An 11,374-nucleotide genomic window follows, 5' to 3' on the forward strand; every position below is an offset into this window, starting at 1 on the left:
GAAAAACAAGATACTGCTATTCTACACCGACTCTTACTCATTTCGTTTCTAATTGTTACAAACCTTGTCTTTCGCTATTACTCTCAGTATCGTACAGAGTCGTTTGTGTCTACACCGTTGCCACCCTAGATCTCACCCATCTCCACGTCCTCTGCACCCGTCACAAATCCTCCCGCGAGGACATCCACTAACCAACCCTTCTCCTCGGGAGCCAAAGCTTCCTTCCCTCCCCTCGCTCGTTGCACCACAGGGTGACTAACAATGTGACCAATTGTTGGTCTGGCTTCCGGGTCCGCCGCCATACATTGCGTGATTAAGTCACACAGCGCTGGGGAGAGCGGCGAGAGATCGACGACTGAAAAGTCGTTGCTTCGAAGAGCCTGCCAAGGGGCTCCACCGTCCGGTACGCAGATATTTGTCGAGACTTCCAAGATCACGAGACCGAAACTGTGAGGAGCCTTGCTGTCAGCGTCCTTACTCGCGAGCGCATGCCAATCAACGAGCTCACCTGAAGATGTCCGCAGCCATCACAAAGACACCTCGCAGCATCTCGGGCGGCATGTAAACCCTGTCTCCCTCCCTTTCCAATTTCTCGCTTCGACCACTCATCATAGCCAAAGTGGTGCTTCCGCTTCCAGGTCCTAACCCTGATCCTTTGAGAATCTCAGCTGGCTCGATTCGCGGCCACCGTGTCGCAAGTCCGAAATCGCCAATCTTCAATGATCCTGTTGACGAAATGAGGACATTTGCCGGTTTGATGTCGAAATGTATGACGCCGCTCGAGTGGATGTGATTGATACCCTAATTACAACTCGAGTCAGCTCTCTGCAGCTACCTAGGTGACATATCACTTACATCGCTCAACTCTCGGACAATCTTCCATACTCTCCCTTCATCGAGACGCTCAACAACCCTTCCGTACTCTTCCAAGAAGAACGACAAAGAACCAAGACACAGTTCAGTTTGTATGAACAGCTGTCGGTTCTGCTCCCATGCATCTTCGAACTTGATGACATGAGAACAAGGGTTTCGCGAGAGATGTCGAAGGATATCAACCTCTTCTAGGTGGCGCAACCTGTAACAGAGCGATAGCATCAGCGTCCAGTCAAGTGGCTAATTGTTCAAGACACTGCACTCACCGATCCTTGACACCATCGAATACACCTCGAGCCTTCTTCACCGCCCACAAACCTTCCCCGTACCTGTCTTGCACCTTGACCACAGTCGAGAACGCTCCCTTGCCCAAGACTTCAAGAGTGATGAACTTCTTCTCGAACAAATCCTCCTCTTCAGGCTGGATAGAGCCTGTCGCAGGGTGAGATTGTCGATGGTGCAGCGTTCTGGCAGGCTGCGGTTTCGGAGGTGGGAAAGCGGGCAATGAGAGTCGAGGCATGATCCCAGAGGGATGAGCATTCTTCATCGACATGGGAACAATGGGATTGGTCGTGTTGCTTGCAAGAGTCGCTGTATGGACGACTTTGGGCGATGGGGTGGGGGTGATCAGGTTGGATCGAGCAGCTGCTGATGTCGTCAGTATATGACTTGCATCTACGCTGGGCTTACCATACTCACCTGTCAGAGCCGCTTTGTCCCCGCCGTCCTTAGTAGGTGTTCCCTCATCCTCGCTTTCGCTAGCGACACCACTACTCAACCTCCTCAGTAGTCCCACTCTCGGTCCACCCTTGCTCAGTGTGAGCGGCTTCAATCCCTGTGCTTGAGCTTGAGCGATGCTTCCGCTGACACGGACTGTAGGGCTAGAATCATCCCCATCGGCGCCTTGCCATTCTGGCGAGGAGTTGGTCGTGAGCGTGAGATGAGGGATCTCTGCAGTGCCCGGGCGTCTCTTCATCGTTGATGGTGGGGGTTTCTTGGTGGAAGGGGGAGGCATAAAGTTTGATTTGACTGCAACGCCAGGTAAATTGGGTTTCGCGGAAGGCTCAAGCGGAGCAGGTGATTGTTCAGAGTCATGTGCGGCTGATCCGAGGGTTGGTTGCGAAGTCGAATGTCCCACTGTCGCCCGTTCAGGCGCGTTAGCATGGGTGAAAGATTGTCTCTTCACAGGTGTATCCGGCATAGAGGGCTTCGGTTCACCTGCACCTGCCGAGAAACCGAGACCGACACCGCTGTCGCCGAGAAAATCGAATGCGGGACCTTTGCCTGGCCATCCACTCGCCATCATTGGTACTACTCCGGGTGTTTCGACCTCCATCAGATCCATTTGTCTCTCATCCCCCATCGACGACGTCCTCTTCAGCATTGCTGGTCGACGTGGTCTACCTGAGGCGAGAGGTTTCATTACGCTTGGCGGTGGAATCAGGAGTTTAGGTTTCGGCTTCTCCTCTTCGGCGTCCCCCATCGAAACACCAGAGTCCCGTGGTTTGAACTTCCTACTAACAGTCGTCGCCGGCTGGTCGAAGGCTTCCTGGAGAGGCTTGACGTCTTCGAAGATCGGCGGTTCGGCGGGGGAGAAGGCAGATGCGGGTGGTGTGAGGTTGGCAGTGGACAGAGATGAGAGGGAAGAGTTGGAATAGCCGAAATCGGGCAGGGGACCAAGGTTCGGGGTGAGTGACAAGGCAAGAGACTTTGCGCCGTGCGAGCGGGACATCGAACCGCTATTAGCGATGTGTGATGGACTGTGATAATCACCAGAGTTGATCCGCTTGTGGGCTCGACCATTACTTGCGCTCGGCAAACCGGTGATACCAGAGGAACCAAAGGACGAGGCTGGTCGAGTCTTCTTCACATGAGAGTTGATGTGCGAGTTGCTGCCGAACAGCTCATCGTTCTCCGCCGAGCTGCTGGGGAACTGGTCAAGCGATATAGCCTTCTTCTGTCCAAGCATTGGTCGTTCCGCATCTGTGCCTGCTCTGGCTCGAAGAGGATGCGAAGCTGATAAGCGGGGTATACGAGATCCATCGGCTTTGGAGGTGCTGCCGGTGAATAGCGATTGCGAAGAGGTACCATCTTGAGACTTGGACACTCGGATAGGTGGGAATAAGGGTTGAGGAGGGGGTGCTGGCAGTCCATTGCCGAGTAGTGGTGTTGGGGGAAGCTGAGGTGAGCCTTCGTCATCGTCGTCCGCCATGCCGTGAGAAGTCGCGAATTTCAGAGGACTAGTTGTTGATCCGGCCTTCTTCGGTCTCTCCGGTGAAAGAAAAGCACTGTTCGAGTTCTCCTTCCCCTTCGCGCCACCTCCTGCTCTTGCTAGACTCCTGCTTTGACCCGGTACCCTTCTGATCGGTGAATCGTCATCCACCAGCTTCAGCCTTGCGGTTGCGCTCGCCATACCACACGCTGGGGTGGGACTCTCCTCGGGCGGTGATGAAGATGAGCTCGAATCCTCGCGCAGCATCGTTGAACTCTGTAGGTAAGCGAGTCGAGAGGGTGACGGTGACGGACCAGCCGTACCGTTATTTCTCCCGGGATTGAGAGTAACACCCAAACCAAACGTCGGTCGTACCGGTGATATCATCACAAAGTCCTCGTCCTGCTGTCGTGGTGATGGCGATGGCGAGGGGGAGAGCTTGTGCTTGCCTTTACTCGATGGGAAAGGTGATTTAAACGTTGAGACCGCAAAGGGGTTTGCCATGGGACTCGGGAGATGACCTTTCGCAGTAGCTGTAGCACCAGACGAGGAAGAATTGGAGTTTGATGAGGACGATGAGGACGATGATGAAGAAGAGGAAGTTGATGATTTGCCGAATGAAGATGCTGCGAACCACGTCGTCGGTCGATTCAATCCTTTCCCTCTTGGAACGCGGAACGAGTTTGCTGTCGTTGTCGATGACGAGGAAGATGCGGAAGGTTGAGGGACTACAGGCCCGTTCGTTGTTGATCGAGAGGTCATCGTGTATGGGAATGCAAACAAAGTAGATGGATGGAAGGAATCAAGCCGCCGTCGTCGGTCAAGAAGTAAGAGTGGTTTGTTATGAAGCCTTGGTTGGAATTTGAATCAGAGGCTTGTGGGAAACAGTCGAGTCGATCTATGACGATTGTGCGTGTATGTGTGGGAATGAGAATGGGAATGGGTCGCACGGGAAGTAGCGTTCAAGCTTTATTGATGTGGTGTGAAACGAATGTGTATGTATTTGATTTGTGGTTGTCGTGAATAATAATGTGATGCGAAACAAGCGTCGCGTCGTCGTCGTTGTGTCCTTTCCTCCTCCTTTCCTAACTGATCGTGTGTCTATTTGAAGAAGGATCAATCCTTCCGTGGTATTCCGTATCTCGTGATCATTGATGGCGGTGTAGTGAGGTGTGATGGGGGTGTCACCGTGTATTAGATGGATGGATGGAAGAAGTAGGAGGTAGTTGAGTGGTTGTTGAAATGTAATGTGCCCGGAGTGACTAAAAGTAAAGACAGTCACAGTCACCCACCCCTCCCTCTCTGTCTGACACGCGCTCTCCCAACTAGCTCACTTTTCAGGGCTTTGTTTACTTCCTCACCTTGCGCTTTGGCACACATACCCAATGTGGCACTTTTCACTTTTCACTTTTCACTTTTGCCACCCACCTAACAAACATGCACTCATCGATCCGTCCTATCCATATGACATCCGTCTGATGCACCACGCAGAGACATACTTCGATGTATTGACATTATGATGGAGCAGCATCTCATCACCGAGTATCTGTTGAATCGCGAGAACAGTTTCCTTCAGGCCTGTACCGACCTTTTTCTAAATCGGAACCGCACAGATTTGAGGTTGACTCGGGACCCGTCAATGATCAACGCTGAACTGGACGGTGCATGAAGCATCACCCCTCCTTGCGGAAGATCGTTCTCTCGAAGCTCACCATCCTTCCAACCGTGCATGTACGCTTTCTCCCTCTGTCACGGCAACGGAGGGTTAGAAAGTATCGTATCCAGCTCTATGCTTACCAGAGGTCATCCGATATATGAAGATGCTGTCAGCAATTGTCCATTGCGCGTTCGACATCACATGCACGTGGTTTGACTTGTACTGACAGGGTTTTCGTTCTCACTGAAAGTTGTTGAATCTAACGGAATGACAGGCGGACGATCCTGGATTGACATTACCAATCACCCGAGTACCGAGTCGGTTCGAATTGCTCTCTGTCGACAAGTCAATTGGGCGCTGATAGGGGTCAGTCATTACGAGACCTATCTTGATGGCTTAAACAGCACTGTTTGCATTGAGTCACGATCGAGCACTATATACAGCTCCTATCTCTCAACTGATTACTGGTCGTGCACAGTACACTACCATCAATTTTCAAGATCTCCCACCGAAGGCATGCGAGCATACGAAAAAACACCTCTGGCTGCCTATCGGCCACTGTTTTGGCCCGTGTTGTGGTCGTGTACATCCGATTAGGTGATTGTCAGAATCCAGTAATGTGTCGAGCAGACGCATAGTTTCGAAACGAGAACAACCTCAATCGGCCGACTGTATATCGTACATTCTGATCAGAACGATCGCGAAACCCTCATGTCCAAGGACAACGATGTGAACCGCTCAAGTACAAAGACACCAGTGTGCTAGCTGGGGTGGTCGACGAACATTTTTGAAATCCCTTCAAGCCTGCAGAGATCTACAGTATGACTTGCACGATTCCAGAACACATGAGAGTTCTCCTCTCATAAAGTCGGAGAGAATCTCTCTGTTCTCGCCGGACTGATGAGATCATACTGTATATTCGGAAAAGTATCGTATCGCCTCTGACTATATCGACCCATACTCAACGCGCAGATCAAGCTTGCAACAGGCTCGTCCACCTGTGCAACAACTAGCACTTCGCACAGCATCGAATTGATAGCCATACAAAATCCATGCAATCTAAGTTACTACATGTACAACAAATACACTGTGTCACCAAATCACCCTACAGCACCACCACACGAGTGATCTACCCAGAATCCTCAACACACTATCACTTCCTCATGACTCACGCCCCTCTCTCCTCCCAAATCTGTACAAAATTTTCCAACCCTTCCATTCCGACTCTCACACAACCAACCAGACCACTATCGATCCCCCATCTTTTCTCAAAAATCGTCGAGAGTCTATAATAATCCTCTCCAATCTCAGATTGACTCTCCTCCAATCCTAGATTCTCTTTGCCCGATGGAGGGTTATGATATATCGTATGGAAAGGAGTGGTCGTATACCCTTCCCCTCCTCCTCCCGAACCCGAAATGGAATTAGAAAGGGTCAAGAAGAAATTACTCGATGGGTAGATGGTCGTCATTCTCTTTTCTTCTGATGAAGAGTTTCCTTCCATCGAAGAAAGGGGTATGTCAATTGGGAGTCGAACATTTGACAAGGTCGTTAGTTGTCCACAGAGCGTGGTATCAATGATTCGAGTCCCAGGGTCGGTGATAATCGCAGGCGTGATATTGGCGACGTGTCTCGGATGCGGTATGCGATCCGAAGCCGCCTGAGAGGAGGGCTGGATAGTGTCCGTCATGAATAATGTCACGGGTGCCGTTCTTTTGCTAAGCAGATTTCGCCAAGCTAGAAAAGGGAACCATACACATTAATGATTAGCTCAATTCCCTTTCGAAGCAAACGCGCCGTTGAAGCTCGACATGCGCGTACAAAGACGAGGGAGGAAATGAGCTCACCCTGTATCTCGTCGAGACTCATCAAACCGACTTTGCAGACACTTAATCTCCACTCAATGACCCATTCACTTGCTATCCTTCTCGCCCATTCCCAAACCATCCCCACTCTTTCTGACACCGACGTTCCCATCTCCAACCTCCAAACCTTCATATCCCAAGCTTCTGCCTCAGAATCCACAACGAACCCGACCATGAACCCCAGTTCCTCGTTGACTGTATAGGTCGCGTGTACGAATTTCCATCTGTTCATCACGTCGTATGATCTCAATGGCCAGCTCATCAGAAATTCAGGTTTGTTATCTTCGTCCCTCTTCGCCAGCGTAAAGGCCATATGAGGCAAATTGCGCCCCCCCACTTCGTCGAGTGGACGACCACGTATGGAGATTGGATGGACAGGTCGAGGCATTCGATCGTACACGCTAAGCCTTAGTCGAGGTAGATTCGCGGATGAGAGTGATGAGGGAGTGAGGAGGTGGATGATGGTACGCTCTGAATTGAGGAGATGGTTGGCGAAGAGGTCGCGAAGAACTACGGGAGGAGTTGTGCCGAAGGAGGAAATCAAAACGTATATTACGACATTGTCGTTGGACAGCGTGTTGATGAGATTTACTGCACAATAAACGGTCAGCTGGAGGAGCATCACTACTACGGTGACTTACCGACCGCCTCAGGAATCCCGTCGAGTGGGGCGGTGATGACCCCTTCGTTGGTCAAGTCGGGACGTGCGTGATCGTGAGACCCAAATCCGCCATCCTGTGCATATTTGTCAGTATAGTTCTTGGTGATCCATTCTACTTCGATCACAAAATGGCTATAGTCACGATGACATTGGTTGAACCCCAACTTACCCTATACGATTGAGCCAACATTCCCAAAAACCCCTTTCCCAACTCTGCAATACCTCCACCAGCTTCACAAACCAATACCGCCTGGACGTCCTTTCTCCCACCGGCAGGTTGCAGACCTAACTCGGACCAGTATTCCAAGGACGGTATCGTGAGCTTTGCGACATTGTTAGCGAAGCCCGTGTGGATGTGGGGTTGCGTAAGAGATCGGATATTTGTTTCTGCAAAGTGAGAACTATCAGTACAACTCGGAGAGAGCAAGGCACAGTCGTGCACGTTGACGTCAAAACGTACCGCTATCAAGATCTGAGAGCATTACTCCCGCGTTCACGATATTCTTCACCCCTTTGTGGATGGAGATCAGACCATTCTCACCACCCGAAGTAGGTTTGATAATCTCTTTCAAAGCCTGATTCGAAACCAACTCTTTCACAAGTCGCTCGCAGTTCAGCTGTGCTAGAATGTCGCTCTTGTCCAACTTCCTGTCGGTAGGCGGCGTTGCCACAGGTGAGGGAGGTAAGATTCCTCCTCCCGTTCCGTTCTTCGGGCCAGGCGCTTGGATCCAAGAGGGATTCCACGACTTCCTCAGATCCTCCAGTTCATCCGTTTCACCTTCCATCAAGCGCACCCATTCCGCGGCAGAGATACATCGTATCCCACTGAACTCGACCGTTTCGTCGTCTCCACCTTGACTAATAATCTTTGAGCCCCCTATAGGCGTACTATTGCCGGTGGTACTGGTATCAGAATCATAGTCTGATTCAGGAGTCGGTGGTCCTGTGTATTCCTCTTCCTCTTCTACGTCGGACATGTCGTAGTCTACCTCCCAAGCAAGTGGATACGAAGGATGATCGAAAGGCTTTGGCGTGGGAGGAGGGGGTCGTAATCGCATTGTCAGCGACTCAGGGGTAGGGGCAGGGGAGGGTAAAGAGTAGGAGAAGGTAGACTGGGAGGTAGGACTCGGCAAGGGAATGGCAGCGAAAGAGCTTGGAATGATGTCAAGCGTGGAGGGCCGAGCTGGTCCAGGCTGAAGCCGAGTGTTCGAGAGACTAGGCAGAGGAACAGATGGACTTATCGGCACAGAGGTGTTCCGCTCAGGCAAGTGCACATGCGCGGGTGGAGGTGTTGTCAGATAAGGAGGCGCTTCATGCGGCGAAGGAGGTGTTGCCGCTGTCGTATTCTGGTCTGTTCTCAGTGTTGTGATCGCTACGGGATCTGCCGAGGGTTTGAGGACAAGAGCTTCGATCTTCTGCTCATTCTCGATGACGATGTCTGAGTCGACTAACGGTTGATCTATATCCATACTTGTATCCAACTCCAAGCCTCCATCTCCACCAGTTTGATCTGTAGGTGAATCGAAGAATGCGAAATCGTCCTCAGTGATGAAGTTTGTCGAATCCTCATTTCTAGATTCGGGTCCTTCTTCCGTGCCTCCTCTTCTCGCCGACCTTTGATTTTGCTGTAAAACGTCTTGGTCCTCTTCGTCAAGCAATTCGATAGCATTGTTAGGTACTTCCTCGACTATTTGCGGATTCTCCGGAGCAAGTGAGATTGCTTGATCAAGCAGCTCCGGTGGTCCTGGGGTGTTCGATCCGTCAGAGAAGAGATCATCTATATCCGATTTCGATCTGGGTGATGTTCCCACCACATCGTGTTGATCAAGCTCCGTATCAACGTCGACGTGTACTGATTCTGGATCGATGGTGGATTCTCCATCCATTGTCTGATCTTCGTCCTCGTCCTTATCCAATTCTCCTTCTTCACCATCTAGATCAACAACTTCCGGTTCTCTATAAGTCGACAGGAATTCAAAGACACCCGTAGCGACATCCATGAGATCTGATGGATTCGAGGCATTTACGGCGTGGAGTGGAAGTGGTTTCTGAACGATAGGCGGGGCTATCGAAGAAGAAGAAGGTCGTGCGAGGTGGCTAGGCCAGATAGTGATAATTCCCGAAGATTTCTGCCATCTCTCGACCACTTGACGGGCAGACAGTTTGCCCACGAATTTGGGAGAAAGCGGAGCTTCATGACGTTGAAGAGGCACCCAGAAGAATGACCAGTCGGAGAAGAACTCATCCATTAGATATGATCTAGTCCGTGCTTCTGGTCGCCCATCCTTCCACGAATGGCCCAATAGGTGATCGAATGAAGTTGAGAGCCGATTCTCTTGCGTCGGGGTAAGAGTCGAGGGACCAAGGAGAAGAGCAGGCAGTCCAAGTGGTTGCAGAATGTAATGAAGGTGTGATTGTGTTGTATTGGCTGCTGGAGGAATTTTTCTAGGTCGTACGGCGAGTAGGAGCTTATTAGCTGCTAACGGACGAATACTGGCAGTTATGGGCTTTAGAGCACTGCGAACCATGAAAGTAAGCCTGTATTTGCGTACTGTCGGGTAGAGAGATGATTCGGACTTACTCAACTGTGCTTGAGGCGCTCAAGAAGATTCTAGTTCCTGCCCTCCATGCAAGCTTCTCAACCAGAGCGGAAGCAAGGAGGTCCCAGCTGCGTTGGGCACCTTCAGTAGTGTTTAGGGTGACCGAGCAATTTGCAGTGCGCGACAGGCAGGAGAGATTGTGACCATGTTCGGTACATTGGATAATCATAGATGGTGTTATAGGTGACAATCTCGGTGTGATTTCTGCGGGCAGATAAGCGTATATCCGTAACACTATAGTATCTTCACGTACCTTCTAGTCCCTCCTCTACTTCAAGCGCATCGTCCCTCAGCGAGAAGCACCACAACTGCCGAGACGGGCTGTTCGTGACGATTGCACACGGAGAGCTCAAGATTTTGTCAACTGTGCGTATGCTAGTGTTTCCACCATCATTCACACTCCGCCAGGCCCGCTCGACAGGATCAGCAGCATAGTCCTGCAAGGGTTTCGAAGATTCGGATGTTGCTTGATATCGACGAATGTGTATGGGGTGATCAGGTGACGGTAGGTCAACGACCCATCTGCCTCGGAGTGCTGATGACGGACGAGCTGGTTCACTCGAGAAAACATCGAAGACGCCCATGTTGAAAGAGTCAAAGCGAGTTGTTACCTTGTAAGTATGCTGAGGATCATGGTGGCAGATGGTCGTTGCGTTCGGTGTATGTTGCAGACGCTGTCGGTCCCAGTATGTGTATAGATGTAGCAATGTAGCGAACGCTGACCGGGAAGGAGAAGATGGAGGTCGAGTGGGGCACCGAATTGGGTTCAGAGGGGAGAGCCAATATGTGCCACATTCACAAAACACCGAGGGAACTGCATAGTGGGAAGAGCAGCCATTCTATTTTGATACGACTGTTTGGCCTACGACTGCCACCTCCACCCTCTCCCTTTTGTTGAGCGGTGGTTCTGTTGTGTAGGTGTAGTTAGCAAGGAGCCGATCAGTCGGCAGGCGACTCTTCTCATACGTGGTGCATCCGTTTGCATACTTCTGTCTGACGACTTGATCTGTGGGAACATCGAATTTTACAGAAATGATATCGAGATCTCTCTTGGTGTACAGTCTACTGGTCTAGTAAATGCATGTCGCCTTTATAGCTGTATATCTAGCAGCATGCAGCACAGGCTTAACCAAGTGTGTCAGTGCGGTTCGTTATTTCATCGTACGCCTGGAACAGCACCGCCTCGCTGGAGGTTGTTCCCTGTCTATTCCGAGAGAAAAGGTTTCCCCAGCCAGAGACAAAATATCAATCATCCTTTACCCTTGCGCTGTAGGCAGGACATTTCCCCTCCGATAATCAAGGTGCCAGCCCCGCCAGCAGCTATATGAACTTGACTGGTTGTACAACATGACCGCTGGTGTCGGTGCTCCCTCCTACAGTACTACTCGTACGGTGATAGTCCGACCGCCGAGACGCGCTATATGCTACCATGTCCCACTGGGTGAAAGCTTGAAAGATGAACAAGTGACGCGTGATGGGTGAAATTGATTCTAGATTCAGGGATTG

At 51.0% G+C, this 11,374-nt stretch overlaps 2 protein-coding genes across 2 annotated transcripts; both read right to left on the reverse strand.

Moving 5' to 3' along the window:
• Window positions 1-125: 125 nt before the first annotated feature.
• Window positions 126-3,847, reverse strand: CI109_104336 (uncharacterized protein; the record flags this gene model as incomplete). The annotated part of the gene is made up of 5 exons (XM_032005418.1): window positions 126-447; window positions 509-801; window positions 856-1,075; window positions 1,140-1,518; window positions 1,573-3,847. 5 exons carry the CDS (start codon window positions 3,845-3,847, stop codon window positions 126-128), a joined length of 3,489 nt encoding a protein of 1,162 aa, XP_031860379.1.
• A 2,063-nt stretch (window positions 3,848-5,910) lies between these two features.
• CI109_104337 (uncharacterized protein) lies at window positions 5,911-10,452 on the reverse strand (the record flags this gene model as incomplete). The annotated part of the gene is made up of 7 exons (XM_032005417.1): window positions 5,911-6,479; window positions 6,590-7,198; window positions 7,249-7,342; window positions 7,438-7,655; window positions 7,729-9,785; window positions 9,850-10,072; window positions 10,122-10,452. 7 exons carry the CDS (start codon window positions 10,450-10,452, stop codon window positions 5,911-5,913), a joined length of 4,101 nt encoding a protein of 1,366 aa, XP_031860378.1.
• Window positions 10,453-11,374: the final 922 nt, after the last annotated feature.

This window comes from Kwoniella shandongensis, chromosome 7, assembly GCF_008629635.2.
Source record: "Kwoniella shandongensis chromosome 7, complete sequence".
In the NCBI taxonomy this organism is placed as follows: Eukaryota; Fungi; Basidiomycota; class Tremellomycetes; order Tremellales; family Cryptococcaceae; genus Kwoniella; species Kwoniella shandongensis.